Source organism: Cervus elaphus, chromosome 5 (genome assembly GCF_910594005.1).
Source record: "Cervus elaphus chromosome 5, mCerEla1.1, whole genome shotgun sequence".
NCBI classification, from domain to species: Eukaryota; Metazoa; Chordata; class Mammalia; order Artiodactyla; family Cervidae; genus Cervus; species Cervus elaphus.
In genome coordinates, this window is record NC_057819.1 from 19,913,631 (window position 1) to 19,933,561 (window position 19,931).

At 45.3% G+C, this 19,931-nt stretch overlaps 1 protein-coding gene across 1 annotated transcript in view; it reads right to left on the reverse strand.

Annotated features, from left to right (window-relative positions):
* The window catches only part of VPS37B (VPS37B subunit of ESCRT-I), a 30,122-nt gene extending 17,890 nt beyond the window's left edge, over positions 1–12,232 (reverse strand). Inside the window, exon 1 of the mRNA XM_043901974.1 lies at positions 12,022–12,232. Within this exon, the coding sequence (XP_043757909.1) occupies positions 12,022–12,132 (111 nt within the window). The 5' untranslated portion in view covers positions 12,133–12,232. The remainder of the gene's footprint in view (positions 1–12,021) is intronic.
* Positions 12,233–19,931: the final 7,699 nt, after the last annotated feature.

Genomic DNA, 19,931 nt, shown 5'->3' on the forward strand with positions numbered 1-19,931 from the left:
GACAGCCTCTCAGGAGGAGCCTGTAATCCAAGCCTACAATATCCCAGAGGACACTGGCAAATGCAACCCAATGTGGCTTGATTTAACCCAAGTATTCCTTGAGTTTTTATGAAAAAACTTAACAGCTGCTGAGTTAGACTGTTAAACATGCTAACGAAATTAAGAACCTGAAAAAACAAAATACAGTTAAAGAACTGGAGAACATTCTGAAACTGCTCTAAAATACAAGAGTCTGGTGGGCTGTGTGAAACCATCTCCAAGGCTACAGCCTACTCGGGAAAGGACATGTGCCGCTGCTTATCAAATGTTCCACCAGAACCACCACTCAACAGAATGCATTAGACTAAAAAAGACAGCTATTTCTGATGGCAGACACCAAAATCCTTCTTGCTGAGAGAAACCTGCTGTCCTTAGAAAGCAGCAGACGATGGATACAGACTCGACCAATTCCTTCCATATGGAGCTGGCTCGCCATCTTGAAAATTGAGTATTATTCACTTTAAGTACAAAACTGAACACAGAAATGAAAAAAAACTAGGCTTGAAAATAAATGGACCAGCTCCAGGGAAGAAGTCAGTGGTCTCAGCGACACACAATTTGATTGTTTTCTACTTCTGATAGGCACAGCATACCAGGGTGTTCTGCTGGGCCTTTTTTTTTTTTTTTTTTTCCACTAGAAGACTTACTTCCTGAAATTTAGAGGAAAACTAAACAAGATGTCCCCACTTCCTGGACTTGTGTGGACAGCTGTGCCAATAACAAATGTTACTTTCCTGGTATCACGGGCCTTGTAATTTCTGGGGACTCATGGTGGAGACAGAGGGGGTGAGGAGCAGAAGGCAAGATGGGACCAAAACAGATCACAATGTTACCTGTCTCTGTCCTCCATCTCCTAAAAGCAAGGGGCTTGGCACACCTGGACCCATCCTACTCCTACAGAATCAGAACCTCACCACAGGTGAACCGGAAAACACAGAGAAGCCCTCATTTCATACTATCAGAACCAGTCAGCTCAGCTGCCGGTTATCTGAGCAGTTTGGTTAAAGTGGTAACTCACTAAACACTTAGAATTTTACAGATCTTATCCGTGTTTTTCATTTAAGGCAAAGGTCTTTTCTTAGTGATAAGGTCCACTACTAGCTCAAGTTTCAAAAGCTCCTTGCCCAGACCACAACCTCTCTGTGGGGAACTTAAAAAAAGACACTGGACAAGCAAGATGAAAGCAGAATCCTTCTGGAATCTTCAGTTTCCCCCCATCTAGTCCATACCTAATTCACTAGCTTTGTTTTTTTCCTCTAGTGAATCACCTGTAAGCCCTCAGCTTACAGTTTTGTTTTATTTTTTTAAGTTTTTTCTGATGTGGACCATTTAAAGCCTTTATTGAATTTGTTACAACAGTGTTTCTATTTTATGTTTTTTGCTTTTTGGCCATGGAGGCATGTGGGATCTTAGCTCGCTGACTAGGGATTGAACCCTCATGCCCTGTACTGGAAGGCTAAGTCTCAACCCTTGGACCTCCAGGGAAGTCCCAGCTTACAGTTTTCATGCACGGTTCATCAGTTGCCATGGTATTTAATGAAATCATGTAATTACTATAACAAATAAAATCAGAGTGAACAGGTCTGAGAGCCAACACACTTGACTACGGGTAATTACTCGGTGTGGGAGCAGAAATGCCTGGCGCATCTGATCATGATTGGGGGGGAGGCATCAATCATTGTATCTGATGAAGGGCCTGGAGAGCGCCAATTACTAGAACACTTTAGTTAAGTGGAGGGAGGTCAACTAATAGCTTCTACTGTAATTTTAAAATCCAGATCCCTCCTCCCCTTCCCAAAAGAAAGCAGTCTATGGAAGACAGAACTTCTAAACTTTGCTTTTCTTATTAGTAGTTCCTTGCCAGCACAACCAACCAAAGCGTTTAGTTGTTTAGTAAGAGCTTTGAGGTTTTCCCCTCTTGGTCTCCTCTTAACCACAATCTACAAGAAAAGTAGGTATGAGAATTTTCTGGGATTGTCTTTACACAGGTGCAGGTAAGAAAACGCCTCTCCAGGAAGATCCCGGGTGTGTATTGAGACTACATCTTTAGAAGATTTTGCTTTTACACATAAAATATATCATGACATGAAATTTCCAACACCTGACTCAAAAATTCAGTTTAAGAGATAAGGTTTACTTTCACATGACTGAAATTATTCATCTTCTGTTCAGTATGAGAAAATGTTATTCTAATAATGAGATTTTTTTTTCTAGTCTGTGGGTAGAGAAAGGGATCAGTCAAAGGAGAATCAGTTACTCTAAGTTATTCTACTTAAATTTCATACACACACACAAAAAAACTGCAATTATAAGTGATGCAAGCAATAGGATTTTTAACTAAAGCAATCACCAGATACTTAATAATTTTTTGAAAATAAGTCATTCTTAAGTGTTGATATTTTAATGGATTTATGTTCAAAGATGTTAACTGCAATATAAATTATGAAAGCAAAAAAAAAAAAAAACCCAGTACCTAAGGGACTAGTCACATAAATTGTAGCATCAGTTCAGTTCAGTCACTCGGTCATGTCCAACTCTTTGCGACCCCATGAACCACAGCAAGCCAGGCCTCCCTGTCCCATCACCAACTCCCAAAGTTTACTCAAACTCATGTCTACTGAGTTGGTGATGCCATCCAACTATCCCATCCTTGTCGTCCCCTTCTCCTCCCACCTTCAATCTTTCCCAGCATCAGGTTCTTTTCAAATGAATCAGTTCTTCCCATCCATCAGGTGGCCAAAGTATTGGAATTTCAGCTTCAGCATCAGTCCTTCCAATGAATATTCAGGACTGATTTACTTTAGGATGGACTGGTTGGATCTCCTTGCTGTCCAAATTGCAGCATACCCACATGATTAAAATATAAGCCGCTAAAAATCATGTCATGTAAGAATCTTCTGACAAAAAATAAGTGCCGAGAGCATAACCTCATAGATAAAAAACAAGATAAAAACTCTACATGCAAAATTATCCCAGTGGCAGAAAACATAAAGAAAACATATAAAATGTCTAACAGTGTTTATCTCTGAGTGGTGGTATCACACGTGACTATGTATTTCTTCATAATTCTGTACTTTTTAGTTTTTCTATAATATAAATGTTAAAAATGCAATTTTTAAAGGTTTGATTAATTGGGATCAGAAATTTTACACACTATATATACTTCCTTGCCTTCTCAAACAGGGAGATGAAAATAGGACAGCCTTTGATGGGACAGAATTATAAGTATCAAGTAGCCATAGTGCCCTCTGGGATAAAAACATACTTCTGGGCCATGGAAGCAGATGGCTACATTTATGACCTTAAATAAGCAGTTGCCGAAGTATGCCCCAGGGAACCTAGCCCCACCAGACTGATTAAAGTGTGGGAAATACTGCAATACATACTATTAATAACTGTAAGAGACAAACCAAACAAAGCAAAGCAAAAATAAAACCCCTCTTATTTAACCAGATTCCCCAAATTTCTTTACCATGGAATCATTTTAATTTAATCACCATCAAAAGCCATGGAATTGGGCAAACCCTACCCTAAATCAAACAGCCCCAACCACTTCATTAACAACTGTTGAAGCTTTATTTACTGGGCATTTATTAAACTGTCATGCACTGTGTTCCACAGTTTACAGTCTTATTTAATCCTCCAAACATCTCCCAAGGATATCTTAATTCTCTCATTTTAAAGATGGGGAAGCCAATACTTAGGAAGGTTCATCCGTGTCCCAAGTCTCCTAGCAACCCAAATCCTGTCTTAACCACTATGCTTAACAGCTGACCCTCCATTTTTTGAGCAGCTTCATTTATTTCTTGACGGTGTATCATCGGCTCTACTAGTTACCTCCCACACCCTGTAAAACCCTGCCGCTGACAGACAAGCCGCAGGACCCAGTGTGTCGTTACCCGAGTTGTGCGCAAAGCAAGACTCGGCCGACCGGGCCCTGAGTTCAGGGTAAGACTCCCTGCTACGAGATTCAGGCTGCCTGAAAAAAATTTTTTCTCTTCCATCTTCTTTCAGCCTTCTAACTGATCTCTCTGCTTTCTGGTCTTACCCCCTCAAATCCATCCTCCTCTGGCTGCCTGAATCATTTGTATGAATCACCAAGTGTCACCACACCACTCCCAGGCTTAAACCCTCCCGTGACTGGAAGGTGAAGCCCGAGCCCTTTCAGTAAGCTTGGGACGTCTGGTTTCTGCCGGCCTCTCTGACCACGTCCCCTCATGCCCCGCCCTGGCCCCTCCAGCAAGGCCTGCCACAGTCCTGCGCACACGCTCTGTTTCCTTCCTCTGTGTCTCTGCTTGCAGGGCCTGGAAACCCTTCTCCCTCCTCACCTGCCTAACACACCCTTGCAATCACAGCTCCTGAGTCATCTCTGCCAGGAAACACTCCTGCGGATCACCCCCAGCCCTGCAAAGGCTCTCTGGGTCTCCCGCCAACTAGGGTGTGCCCTCACCCCTACCGTGTCACGTGCGCATTGGGATCGGCTTACGTGTACCAGCGCGATCCTCAAAGATGAACATTCTGTGGCTTAGCGGTTTCACATCCCCAAGGTGCTCCATGAAGGTTGAGTAAATGCATAAACTTCCTTGACCTCAGCTGTGCTCGCATTAATGAAAGCCGCTTTCTGAGGGCAAACGTTATTTAGCACTTACTCTGTCCCTCTGCCAAGCCCAGCCCTGGGCTACAGTATGAAAATAACCTCAAGGCGCCATTAGCTAATCTTGGAGACAATAGAAAATTTGATTGGAAAGGGACATTCACTATGGCACTGCTTGTAATGTAACAACTATTCGAAATCTGCTTTTCACATACACTCTTTGGTACGATGGACCATGTTGCTCACAGTTGCTCACAGAGGTGCGTTTAAAAGCTTTCCCCTGGTGTACAGCGAGGTAACCTACTGGCAAGAGAGCTCCACCCATGGCTCTCCTTTCCCTCTTCCCTACAGAGAAACTCAGAATCTTCCTCCGTCTTCATACCATTAGGGAGGATGGTTTTCCTGAATGATGATGGGATGTGAAAACCCCCTGGAGCTGAGGAAGGAGATAAACCAGCTAGAACTCTTTCCCCAGTGTGTTCTGAGCCTCAGCAATCACACCCGTGAGCAGAGGCTGACACACAGGTCATTACAGACAACCGGGCACTGCTGCCTGGCGTGGTCCGCTGAGCAACTGTCTGCCAAATACTGTGACAAAAGCCGAATCTACGACCAAGCTGACTGGGCTCTAGAGAACCTCGATTCTGCACGTCGTGAGGTTCCTCTTGACCAGTCTGGACAGCACAGGCAGCGCAAAAGGATGCTGACTTGTCTGTAAAGTTGAGTTATCAGACCCGTTTCTCCTTGCCCCTCCATGGCACCTCTTTCCTTCTCCCAACCCACCAATGATTAGCCCAATGGCCTTTTAAACTTTTATGTTCGCCTTGATGTCAACAAGTGCTTGCAAGGCGTTACCTCTCAAATTTATATCTCTAAGCAAACCATCCCTGAGCTCCAGAACTGCAGTCAACCGCCCCCTGCACGCGGCCATGTGACTGCCCGGGCTGACCCCATGCCAGCTCCCACGGCCTCAGGGACCCCCGCCCCTCCTCCGGCCTTGCGCTGGGCCCTCCTTTTACTCGCTTCGCTTTCGCTTAAAGCCCAGCTAGCTCCACTCACTCAGGAGCACTAACTGGGCACAGCCTGTGTGCCAGGCCTGTACTAGGGTGCCTGGGACACAAAAGAATGGAGCCCCGGGGCGAGACGGAGACACAGGAAGCTGGTGACTTACCAAATGTGGGTCAAGTGCCACCGAGGAGGCAGAAAAGAGGCTAAGGGGCCGTGTGTCTGTGGCTGAGCGGGAAGAGTGCTTGGAAGGCAAAGCTGACGGGGCCCCTCAGTGGGCGGCGGGGGTATAGCACCACGAGGGTGGGAAGGGGTTTGGCCAGCTGGTCTGCATCTCCCCTCCCAGAACTCTGGCTGGGACCCTAACCTCTTCTCACCTGGTCTTCCTGAACCCCCCACGCCAATCCAGCCCACACTCTGCAGCCCACACGGTCTTCCTGAAGTGCTCCTCCGATCACACTGCTGCCCCGCTCCAGAGTCAGGAAACTCAGTGCTCCCCAGTGAGCCACCACCCAGCTCCTGCCCGGGCTCTCGGCCTCGCCAGCTTCATTTCTTGTCACTTCCCTTCACACTGGCAAAGCTGACCTGGTAACTCACGAGTCATGAAGTCTGCCCCGGGCTTTCCTGCTCGTTGCCCGGGCTCAGCCGCCTTCCTGAGCCCCCACTTTTGTCAAAATACAATTTAGAGAAATAAATACCTAATTGAAGACGGTGGCTCCCTTGGGGGTAGGGGTGGCGATCACACTCGGAAGGGAGCAGAGAGGTTTGCTCTGGCTCGGTCGTGTTTTCTTCCTAAGCGGCTGCCAGGTACACAGATGTTCCTTGTGTCATTCCACACCCTTGTAGGAATTACTGTATTTCATCACTTATTTTCTTAAAGCTTACCCGCCTATCAAAGTCCATCTCTAGCGGTAGGAACCTAATCTAGCCAGAAAGCCCCTCTTCATCTGACATTCAATGTTATTTACAATTCATGTGTGCCCTCTCTCTTATTCTTCCTCTAAAAAAAAATAAATGACTGTGGTAAAATATACACAACATAGGTCTTTCCTGGTGGCTCAGCGGAGAAGAACCAGCCTGCCAATGCAGGAGATGTGGGTTTGATGCCTGGGTTGGGATGATCCCCTGGAAAAGGAAATGGCAACTCATTCCAGTACTCTTACCCGGGAAATCCCATGGACAGAGGAGCCTAGTGGGCTACAGCCCATGGGGGTCACGAGTCATACACGACTTTCCGACGAAAACAACAGCGTACACAACGTGAAATTGACGGCTTTAACCATTTTGCAGGGCACACTTCCTGCAGAGTCACGTGTAAACTGTGTGAGTCTGGTGTGCTGTCACCACCACCACCGTTCTCATCTCCCCACCTCTCATTCTCTCTTGCACGGTAGGTGTTTGTGCACTGAATTTCTCTCCTAAGTTATAACACAGTGATTACATGCTACCCATGTTTCTACCCTTTACAGTGCCTCACACAGTGAGTACTCCACAGACATGGAACTGAAATGGAATCGTCTTGAAATGGCAGCCAGGACATTATGCCTTTTCGTTTTAGCCAATAACAGCCAATAATAACAATTTACTCAGTGTTCACTCTGTTCCAGGTACCATGATAAGTATCTTAACAACTTCTCTGATTTAGCCCACCTGACAACCCTATGGAGGAGCTTACTGTTATTATCCCCTTTATTTTCAACGAGGAAACTGCAGTTGGAAAAAGACTGAATACTTGCCAAAGGTCACATTACTGGTAACAAAAGCCAGTTCTGTACTGTACCGCCCCCACTGCGCTTTTAATCAATACAGAGGAAGTAGACAGCAATTAAGTAAAATAAGGGATCGGATTTCACATAAGCCAGCCTAAACAATTCTGAAAATCTCTTCAAAGAAAGGGAGCCACCCTCTACCAACATCACCTGTTATTCCACTTAGCCTCACAAGAACCCTAAAAGGAAGGCACGGTTACTGTCCTCACTTTCCAGGGGACGCACTGAGCTAGAAAACAATGAAATAAGTCACCAAAGTCTCAGCTATAGTCTTTCCACGAAATTTATATGCCTTCTTTGAAAAAGAGTCAGCCAATGTTGGATTCCAGAAAATATTCTGGGACACAGTAATGTTTTACTTAAGAGTTAAAGTCATAGGTCCATGGAAGAGAAGATTTAAACATAAAAGGTGAAGCCTTTATATATACAATAATGACTGGATGACAGGAACAGAAACATACTCCAGTAATAGACACTCAAAAGGGTTTTACATCTCAGCTTCTAAAAACCAGTCCCACCAGCATTCAGGGCTTGTTTGAGGAAGCAGTCCCTGGCCGGTACGCTTCAAAGAGCCATTATGATTCATGCAGTAGCTTCGCAGCCCCACACAAATCACACCAGAACACGCCTTAGGGAAACAGCTTCTTCCAGACCAGGCTCTTGACTTGCCACAGAACTGTTTCTCAGATCCTCAGAGTTGTTGCGTGTGGGCAGTTTCACTTGTCATAGGAGCAGAGTTCCAGAGTGTGAATTCTTAGTGAATCCTCAGCTAACACCAACTCGTCAGCATTTCCTCAGAAAGCACACTGGGAAGAATGACCCAAGAGGTCCGGTTTAGCTGCCCAATCCCCTGAGCGATGGTTCCTTTTAAGGGAGTGCCCTGCAAGTCCAATGGGATTAATGTGGACAGACAGACAAAGGCGCATTCCACTGCCAAGTAAAAATAACTTGACAGAAAAATAAAAACGTGTGCATAAGAAACATCAGCTCAGAGCAAAAGGAAAGAGCCGCTTATCAGTAGGGGCACACTATGTTTTAAAGAACTGCAGGCAGACAAGAGGAACAGGAAAAGAGAAACCCACGGGCAGGGAAAATGAGAATGTCTGCAGCTCCAACACTATCTGACTCTAGTTTCCAGCTGGACTACAGCTCAGATGCCACAATTAAAACGATGTAAGTGATGCACAACGCACAGCTGTATTTAAACCCAACAGTGAATGCCTTCAAAACCTAGCCACACTTTCCAGTCGCCACAAAATAGCCCCTCAGGCTTGAAGAAGCCTTACTCTACAATTTAAAACACTTCCTTCTGCCAATTAAAAAAAAAAAAAGCCTCTGGTTTAGGGTAAGAGATCTACGACTGAAAGTCCTGTTCTATTTACTGTCTCATTCTAGTGCTACTGAGACAATCACTAACCACAGAAAGCTAAAAAAAATTTTTAGGCAAATAGCAAATAAAAATCTACTTTAGATTCTTGATATAAAACCCTATTATCTGGTTGGGATGACCTCGTATGCATGATTGTCACTAATTGTTCCAAAAAGAGAACTACAAGTTACTAACGCAATTACTCTTTATTGAACACTATTAATACGTACCATGTTAAGGACCTAACCCTGGAGAAGCAAATGGCAACCCACTCCAGTATTCTTGCCTGGAAAATTCCATGAACAGAGGAGACTGGCGAGTTACAGTTCATGGGGTCCCAAAGAACTGGACATGACTGAGCACTCACACAAGGACCTAACACGCACTCTCTAACATAATCCCCAAGTCAACTCTAAAAGGTATTTTCATTGAACTTTCCTGGTGGTCCAGCGGTTAAGAATCTGCCTCACCAATGCAGGGGATACAAGTTCAATCCCTGGCCCGGAAAGATCCCACAGGCCACAGGGTGGCTGAGCCTCTGTGCCGTAACTACTGAAGCCCGAGTGCCCTAAAGTCTGTGCCCCATGAGAGAAGCATGTGGGCAGTTTCTCTGCAATGAGAAGTCCAATCACTGCAACTAGAATAGCCCCCGCTCACCACAACTAGAGAAAACCCACATGTGTAAACCAAGACCCAGCACGGCCAAAAATAAAACTAGGAAGTATATTTTTTTCCCACATATCCTTCCCCAGCAGCAGCTCAGAGGTGAGATGACCTGCCTGCAGTCACACGGCTGGGCAGTGGCCAGGCCTGGCCTGGAATGTATAATTCCAGAGCCCAAACGTTCTTTAACACCAGATCATAAATATGCCATCTGGTCTAAGCTATTTCACAAATATTTTCTTCTGTCTCATAGCCACCCCCAAATAAACCAACACACAACATTAGCAGCTGAGTGAAGCTACCAGGGCCAGAATTTTGGTTGTTCACATCACAGCCCTTCCCTCAGAAACACACCACATATGCCCAGGGCAACCGGATTTTCGAAGGGTCACCGGGGCTAGGTGAGCTGCCTGGCTAAGGTAGTCTGGTTTTCACGTTCAATTTCCTTGTTTTAATAAAAGCACTACACCCTGAAGAACAAACCTCTGCTGAGTAATTTAATCACGTGGCCTAATCAAGAGAGGTTGGTCCTCAGTATTTGTATTTATATAATACTCTGGCATGAAGATCATCTGTACTAAAAAAAGAAAAAAACAAAACCTGCTAGATTAATCTACCTTTCCCTTTAAATAGTAACCTCCGGTGTCTCAGGTAGAGGATTCAGGTAAAGCTGTCCTAACAGCCTGAGTCAGCAGACTGACTTGACTCCATAATCTTCCCTTCACTAAAAGGCACTTTACTTCTATTAATGTTCTACTAATATAACTACAGTACTCTGTCCTGAAGCTGGGGAGTCACACATAATAAAATTAACTTGTAGGCAGGGTTACACATTAGAAATACATACCTATCATTTTATTATTAGACTAGAAAGATGCCTGCAGGCAGTCAACAAAAGGTCTCCCGGCAACTGACAAGCAGAGTTAACTAAGCAAAGATTTTCTTTCTTTGGAGACATGAAACTCTCATTCAGTCAAGAAAGATGGATTTTGTCACTTATTCTTCTCTAAAAAGGAAAGCGCCACATGGAGACCATAAATGGGGTGAATTGCATCTCAGAGCAATGTTATATGTGCCAAGTTACAAAGCCTGTGAATACAAGGGGTGGATTAATGGAAAGACTGATACCATCTTACTACAGTGGCCTCTCTGTAGCTCCGGACAATGATCTGTTGAGGGTTTTCCAGTGATTTTGAATGTGCAACCTCCATACAAGCCCCCTTTCAAGGGGGCTGGCTCAGTGCTTAACAGTCAATCCCTTTGCAGAAAGCAAGCCAAAAGCCCCCACACAAGCTTCTGGGTGAGAAGCTTGGCCCTGTAGGCGTGGGAAGGCTCAGACTTCAGAGACAAAGGAGTAAAAGCGGGAGGTGGGCTGGGGAGAGCTGGCTGGGCCTGGGTCCACCTGCCTGGAGAAGACCCAGACTCACAGGGCTGGACTTTCGGGGAAAGAGTTCAAAAGGGCTGGGGGAAAAGGACAGAAGAAAGCACATCAAGAGCGAAGTCAGTGACCCCTGAGAACAAACCCCGCTACAAGGGATGAAGTGAGATCTCCAGAAACAGCGGTGGGCACACCGTGCGGAGACGGGGCAGCCTGCCTACTATCAGAGGTGGGGATGGGCTATCGGCCCCTGACCTCCAGTCTATCTCCTAAAAAACAACTTCAGGGATCCTCCTTGGCCCCAGCGAGGAAGGAGACTGTGGGGCAAAGCCACCATACTAGAATTACCACATTCCCTTCTTCTACGGAGGGGGGCATGGCATCCTTCTGCCAACCCACAAGACCGGAGGTGAGCGCCCCTGGGACAACACTGGTAAGATCCCTTCCAAATGAAGTCAGACCCGGAACAGGCCCTCTGACCCTAAGGATCCCTCAGATACACGGCTAAATCAGACCTTAACCTGGGTAAGTCCGCTGCCGCTTGTCTCCCAGCCTTGGAGATCCCTGCCCACCCCGAAGGCCCATCTCAGAACCACCTCTCAGATTTAGCTACAGACACTGCCCCCAAACCCATCTTGGAACCCCCGATCCTTCCCTAAGATTCCTATCTAGCTAATCCACTCAGCCCCTAAAAGCCTATTCTCAGATCCCAGTAACTGGGATCCCTGTACCCGTCAACCCTCCCCTCAACCCCAACCCCTGCCCAGACCTAACCCTCAGCCCCCTCGGTCCGGTCTCAGGCATCCCCAATCCTCGACTACCGTCCCCTCGACCCATTCCAATCCAGTCTCGGTCCCTCAATTCCCTCCTCGCCTCCCCAAACTCGGCCACAGCCCTCCACGATCCCGAATGCCCCTTCCAGGCTCCCTAATCCGCGTTCCACTCCGCCTCAGGACCCCTCCAGCCCCCGCAAGCTCTGTCCCACCCAAGACGCTTTTCCCAGCTCCGCCCCAGCCTCGGTCCCCTCATCCCCAACCCCACCCCAAGCCCCCCTCCCCAATTTCTCGTCCCAGTCTCCTCAACCCAACTTGAAGCACCGCGACCGTCTCCGCCTCGGGCCACTTCCAGCCCGCCGCGGGCCCCCGGCCCCGCGCGCCCCCCTCGAGGCCCCGCCGCCGCCGCTTTGAGCTGTCGCTCAGCTCACCTCCTCCATCTTCTGCACCATCTCTGTCAGCTGCCCCTCATCCTCCAACAGCTCGTTGAGCTGCACCAGCGACAACCCGGCAAACCGAGCTTCGCTCGCAGCGCCCGCCATCCTCCCGTCTCGGCCGCCGCCGCCGCCGCCGCCGCCGCCGCCGCCGCAGCTCTGGCCGCCAGGCTCCGCGGACCGGAAGCGCCGCCCTCAAGGCCCGCCCCCAACGGGGGGGCACGTGACGCCAGCCGTGGGCCCTGACGTCATCGCCTCGCGGGCGGGCGGACATGACGTCGCAGTCTGGGCACTTGGCAGGAAGCGTGTTAGATGTTGGGATTGTCTCTGGGAAGCATGGGGGTTCTAAGGGAAGGGACCTGGAGACAGGCTTGTGACGCAGTGGTCAGCGGTAATGATGTCACTGCAGCATGACATCAGGAGGGTACGCCATGATGTCAGAAGAGCCTTTTCCTCAAGGAAAAGAGATGCCTAGATCTGAAGAAAGCAGGAAGTGGGACGGAAGTTCCTGCAGCCTAAGCCCGGTCTGACTGACGGAACCCTAAAGAAGGGGATTTATGGAAAAACAACTTTAGATGCCTTTGGTTTTTCGTAATTGTGGAGCTGCCGTGTCATTCATTTGACAAAATTGAGACCTACTATGTGGACTAGGAATTGGGTATATAGTTCTGAATAAAATGAAAAGGACCCCTGCTTACATGGAGCTGACAGGGAGGCAAACAAAAAAACGAAGTGGTTACAAATTGGGAGCGTGCAAAGAAGGAAATGAATGTTGAAATAAAGAGAGTAATCGGGATACCTTTAAAGAAAGTAATGAAAGGTTGTCCTCTCAGAGAAGATGACATCTGAGGAGATCTGAAGAGTGAGAAGGGCAGAACCACCCACCATTCCTATAGGAAGCCCAAGGCTGCAAGACCAGCATGTAGGAAAGCCCCAAGTCAATTCTAGCTTGGTACATTCAAGGAATGGCAGAAAACCAGTATGACTGGAACATCAGAGCAGGGACCCATATTAGTGACCGTTTGCCTCAACTCAGGAAGGTACCTAGATATTTAGGTGGGCCAAGCTGTGCTCTTTCAGAGATATTATTGAAGGTGCCATTGTGCAGTCTCCCCACCCCTAACAGCCTCTCAAGATCCAGGAATTCTGGGAACTTGTTATTCTGCTTTGGAATCTTCCACAGTTCTAGCTGGAAGAAACCAACATCTGAGGATAACCACAACAGCCTCCTAATTTTACACATAAGGAAACTGAGGCCCTTGGAGGAGGAAGTTCTCTTTTTTCAAAATCAAGTAACTGGCAGATCTCCTGGCTCCCAGACTGGCATCGGCCACGCTGGCATCCTACCACACTGACCTCGGTGCATAACTCAGCACTGAGCACAGTCCAGACATTCAGTAAACACTTGTTGGCTGACTAATGAGCTTTGTGCATAAGGCTGATGTTTCTGCTCCCCCATCCGTAGAACATAAGGTCTGAGTTGTCTGCCCATACATTAGACTGGGCTCCAGTGACCATTCTCTTTCCTCCTAGCCCCTGTGACTAAGGGCACATGTTAGTAGGAGATGAGTAAAACTAGAGGAAGCATTTCATACTATCTGTAAACATAGATTTTTATTGAGTTCGAAAAGGGCCCTCGATTGTTTTCTTCCTTTGAGCTTGTCCAAAAAGGTGGCTTTAAGAAAGACCGTAATAAAGAGGAAGGGGATGGAGAAAGTCAAGTTTATAGCCAGAGTAGGCGCCCAGTTTAGTTTCTTTTTTTTTTTTTTCCTTTTCTCTCCAGGAAAAGTATAAACCTGCCAAATTGAGAATAGTAGCTGTACTTCCAGGAAATCCTCACCCATGAGGCTTAAGACGATGTCCAGAAGTTTCTCAAATTCCCCACAGAAGGTAAGAACAAGGTTGGAGGTCAGAGCACTCCACACATAGAGGGATGAAGTGACTCACCCAAGGCACACCAAGAACAAACCTGGCACTGAATTACATACCTGTATACAGTGGTCCCGAGAAGGCTTAGTCCAAACCAGGTTCACGGTTCAGCCCTGCCTGGTCCTTATAAACCTTCTCAAACCTGCTTTCTGCCACTGACCTACTCGAGTCACACACCACTTCCTTTGTCAAACAGAGCAAACCACAGAAAGGTCTTGTTTTCTGCTGCTCTAAAAACTTCTCGTCGCTCTTAAAAGTGGTTGAGAGAAGAAAAGAAACATAAGAAAATCCTGGCATTGGTGTCAGACCTGTTGATTTAAATGCGTGGGTGAGCTGGTACATCCCCCCCCACCCCCTTTGTTTTGTGTTAAACTGAGGTCGGGGTTTCTCTGCAAACTTAAATCTGCCTGTAGTATTTCTGGGTTAATTAAGATTTTGCACTGGCGAATCAAGGGCAATGTATGTAGGTGCCAGGGCTTCTGTCTCAATGGGAGCATTGTTACTGCCCAGAAATGGATCTCCTGTTACACAACATGGGGAAATGGTTTGGAAGGCATACTTCCCCACCACCTGATAAAAAAAGAAAAATATATAAGGTTCAACTAGGTGGAGGTTACGGTCTTCTAGCCTTGAGGTTAGAATTCTTTCTCTCTGATGGAAATAAAGAGAATTACAGATAGATGTTTTCCAGTTTGAGAAGCTGGGAGAAAATCTGAACCTGATGACGCCACATCCATAGCTCGTGCGCTCAGCTATGTATGGGCAGCAGAGGAATGATTCCCTAAGGCAGCAGGTGGAACAGCCATGCTCCTCGGGATGTGCCCCTCCTCCTGAAGTCACTGCCGTTGTCACCGTCATCTTCTAATTTCTAAATAGCCAACATGACCTAAGTACTAGTCATCAAGAAGGGAAAAAAAATTCATTTTGGACAAAGTCCCTACTTTGGTGAGTATAAGGAAGATATAAAAATAGAGAGCAGTATTTTTTAAAAATTATATTTAAGGTTGGTGTTATTTGGGTGTGTTCAAAAGGTGGAGGATGTAGGAAACTTGGTTATTTTGATTTGAGGTTTGCGTTTTCTTGGTTTGGGGACTTTCATTTTTTTTGCTCCCTTGTGGGGTTTATTTAATCAACTGTTTCAGTCCCCCCACAAAAAGAAGAAGAGGGAGAGAGAAAACATAACAAACCCTCACATAACTCACCAAGTTAAGGACTAAACATCATAGGCACAGTTAAAGCCCCTAATATCCTTTCTCCTTCTCTAGAGGATAGCTACTGTCCTATTTATTTTACCTTACATGTATACATCCATAATCTTAATTTTAAAACATACACATTATAGATATATATGCATATATAAGGGGCTTCCCAGGTGGCGCTAGTGGTAAAGAACCTGCCTGCCAATGCAGGAGACATAAGAGATGCAGGTTCAGTCCCTGGTTCAGGAAGATCACCTGGAGGAGGGCATGGCAACCCACTCCAGTATTCTCTGGAGAATTCCACAGACAGAGAAGCCTGGCAGGCTATAGTCCATTGGGCTGCAAAGAGTTGGACAAGACTGAAGCGACTTAGCTTCACATACATATATACACACACAGATTTTTCCGGTACTTGCTTTTTAGGATCAATGGTGAGTTTTTTGCTTTTCAGTTTTAGGTTTTTTTTTTGGCCACACTGGACGGTTGTGTGGGGTCTTAGTTCCCCAACCAGGGATCAAACTCCAGGCCCACAGCAGTGAAAGCACGGAGTCCTAACCATTGGACCACCACGGAGTTCCCAACAGTGAGTTTCTGAGATGTATCCTTGTTGATTCAGGCCTCCCAGGTGTCTCAGTGGTAAAGAATCCACCTGCACTGCAGGAGATGCAGAAGAGGTAGGTTTGATCTCTGGGTTGTGAAGATCCCCTAGAGGAGGAAATGGCAACCCATTCCAGTACTCTTGCCTTAAAAAAAAAAAAACCAAAACCCATGGACAGAGAAGCCTAGCATGCTACAATCCATGGGGCCACAAAGAATCGGACATGACTGAGCACACGCACATCCTTGCTGATTCATATAGTTTGAAACATTTTTTCCACAGCTGTATGGTGTGCCATTGTATACATACAGGACAGTTTTTAAACTCCTTTCTTCTGTTGTTGGGGTCATAGGGTATTTACATCTTCAACATTACGGAATGTTGCTAAATTGCTTTCCAAAATCGTTGTACCGGTAGTGCTTGTTTTATTGTGATCAAATATATGTAAAATTTACCATTTTGAATATTTTAAGTACATAGTTCAGTGGCTTCAAGTACATTCACATTGTTGTGTGACCATCGCCACCATCCGTCTCCGTAAGTGAAGCAGTAATTCCTGTTTCTCCCTTCACCCTCTGAAAACCATCATTTTATTTTCTGTCTCTATGAATTTGACTCTACTAGAGGCCTCACATAAATGGAATCATATAATATTTTTCCTTTTGTCTTCTCTGGTGATCCAGTGGTTAAGACTTCTGCCTTCCAATGTAGGGGGTGCAGGTTTGATCCCTGCTTGAGGAAGGTAGGATCCCACATGCCTCTCGGCCAAATAAACAGAAAAACATAAAACAGAGGCCATATTGTAACAAATTCAAGGACTTTTAAAAAATTTGTCCTTTTGTGACTACCTTATTTCACTTAAAATAATGTCTTCAGGGTTCATCCTTGTTGTAGCATATGTCAGAATTTCATTCCTTTTAAAGGATGAATAATATTCCATTGTGTGTATCGACCACATTTTGTTTATCTGTCAATGGATATTTGGGCTGTTTCTACCTTTTCTGCTGTGAATAATGCCACTATGAGCACTGGTATACAATTATCTGTTCGAGTCCTTCATTTCAGTCCTTTTGGATGTACACCCAGAAGTAGAATTTCTGGACTATATGGTATTTTTATCTTTTGGGGGAGCCACCATATTGTTTAACAACATATATTGGTGCACATAGCAACTGCACCATTTCACATTCTCACCAGTCACACACAAGGACTCCAGTTTCTCTGCATCCATGTCAAACTTGTTTTCTGGAGGGTTTTTTCTTTTATTTTTTTTTTTAAGTATATAAACAGTCGTTCCAGACTCTTTGTTGGCTTTGCTTTTCTTTAAAAAAAAAAAAATCTTGTACCAAAAAAAGTGATCTCTGAAAGATTTGCATCACCTCATCTTTCACCCCATGCAGGTCAGATGGAGGAGTGTCTAAAAAGTTCTAGAAACCAATGATTATCTAAAAAGATCACTTTATCTCTACAAGCCAGGAAGTGAGATGTAAAGAGGTCCTGGATGAGTAGAGAAATGAATGTTTCTGTACATAAAGGATGTGGCTAATTTTGAGACTGAGAACTTGAAAATGATGAAAGGAATGGGAGACAGATGGCTGTTAGATATTGGGAAGGTGCCTGAGGTAGCCAGCCTCCCGATATGCACACCTGTGAGTAGCCCTCTGTTGTCTGCTAACAGAGCCGGGCTGTGTGATCAGGGGAATAAGGCAGTGATGGGCATCACCTCCAAGATTAGGCTTCTGTTTCACACTCCTCTTTCACCTGATGAACTGTGGGGTGAGCCAGCTGTCATATCAGGAGGACATTCAAGACAGACACATGATGGGGCTTCCCTGGTGGTCCAGTGGTTAAGGCTGGGCCAATGCAAGGGACATGGATTCGATCCCTGGTCCAGGAGGATCCCACTTGCTACAGAGCAACTGAGCCCATGCACCACACTGCTGAGCCAGCACTCTAGAGCCTGAGATCTGCGACTCCTGAGCCTACACGCTGCAGTTACTGAAGCCTGCGCGCCTAGAGCCTGTGCTCCACAACAAGAGAAGCCAACGAAATGAGAAGCCTGCAAACTGCAACTAGTGAAAGCTTGCCTGCAGCACTGAAGACCCACAACAGCCAAAAATAAATAAAACAAATCTTAAAAAAAAAAAAAAGTCGTACACATGATAAATCAAGTGCTACCAACAACCATCCCCAGCTGAACCTCAGGTGACCATAGCCTCATGAGAGACCCTGAGCCAGAACCACCCAGCTACTCTAATCCCAGCCTCCTGACCCTCAGAAACTATGAGAGGTAATAACTGCTTGTTGTTAAACTGCTCAGTTCTGGTGTAATTTGTTCTGCAGTAAGAGATAACTAATGCTGCACCTATAGAGTGGTCATAAGAGAGAAGGATGAATAAAGGACCATATTATGATGACTTCTGGAGTAGGAAATGGCAGTCTGCTCTAGTATTCTTGCCTGGAAAACTGCATGGAGAGAGGAGCCTGGTGGGCTACAGTTCGTGGAGTCACAGAGAGTCAGACGTGACCGAGTGATCACGCGCACACAGACACACATTATGAAACTTAAATGATCAACATTAAGAGAATGGATTAGTCTGGGTGGTAAACCTGATGTGGTATATTTAAAGGCCATGCAAATAATAAGCAGACTGTCAAACAACATGGAAAAACCAATTGGAGTTAATATCAAGGTACAAAGGCAAAATATAATCACATATTGTGATTATAACTATGAACAAGTCATGCTTGTATATAAACAAAGACTAGAAAGTCTTTTTAAATTGTTGGTGGATAGGACAATAGATTAAAATTTTTCTTGTATGAGGGTTATGTTAAGGTGACAACTTGCTTGTAGTTTTTTGTTTTTTAACAACAAAAAAAGAGAAAACTGATGTAGGTTCCTTTTAGCAGCTACTGACAACCTCAGAAAAACCTTTATTGAACATCAGTGCAAAGACCAAAATAATCACCAAAAACATAATAAATTCCTCAAACCCCAGACTTCTATGCTAAGCCAACCCACAAGAATTAAAAATGTGTCGACTCATACTCCAGTTTTTACAGTCTGATTTCCTTTAAACTCCCTACTTTAGTGTTGCTGAAATTTTACTCTTCTCACTATTTTAAAGAGTTTTTTAAAAATATTGGCTTTGCTTTTTGTACCTCTCACCAGAAACTATTCTGTTCTGCACCATTATTTCACATAAAATCAAGAAGCAGACTTCCTGATGGCCCAATGGAGAAGTGTCTGCCTGCCAATGCAGGGGACACAGGTTTGATCCCTGGTCTAGGAAGATTCCTCATGCCGCGGAGCCACTAAGCCTGTGTGCCACCGTCACTGAAGGCTGCAAGCCTAGAGCTTGTGCTTTGCCACGAGAGAAGCAACCGCGACGAGGAGCCCGCACACCCAACGAAGAGCAGTGCTTGCTCAGTGCAACTGGAGAAAAGCCCATGCACAGCCAAAAATTAATTAATTTTAAAAAAAGAGGCAATAAAAAATAAAAATAAATAAAAGAGAGGCAATAAAGCTATTCACTCTTCTGTTCAACCTTCCCCTTCTGCTCAACGAATCCATTCCACAGGGAAGATCATCTGCAAGATTACTTAACTTCTGCTCCCCCAAAGAACAGTTTCACAGATTGTCCCTGGAGAGGACTCTAAATGTTTTCAAATTCCAGAACTTTGTTTTCCTCACCAAAATGGCCTTCAGAAAAAGTGTTCAATATTTTGGCCTGTCTTTCCTTGACCCTGCAGCTAAACCACAGAGGCAATAAACAGTCTGTTCTGTGTATATATACACTGCAATAAGCTTGACAACGTCAAGAATATGAAGTTCCTGCACCAAGAAATTAATTTGGCTCTAAATTTCACTTCCAGTCATGACAAGGTTTGAAAAACCTAACATATGAGCAGTGGTTACGCCATTTAAGTTGATTTACATGTAGGTAAAACTAGAAAGACAAGATTTCCAGGCAACGTACTTGTAAACTCTCTAGGGAGAAACTGAAACTTTCTCAAGGTGGTACTTTCAAAAGAACCTTTATAGGGTTTGGGTTTGGGGTTTTTTTAAGTTATAAAAGTAATTTGCATCTTTCATTTCTTAACTGGGTGATGGGTTTATTTTTCTCTGTCTCTTTTGGGGAAATTTGAAGTACTTCACAACAAACATATATAAATTA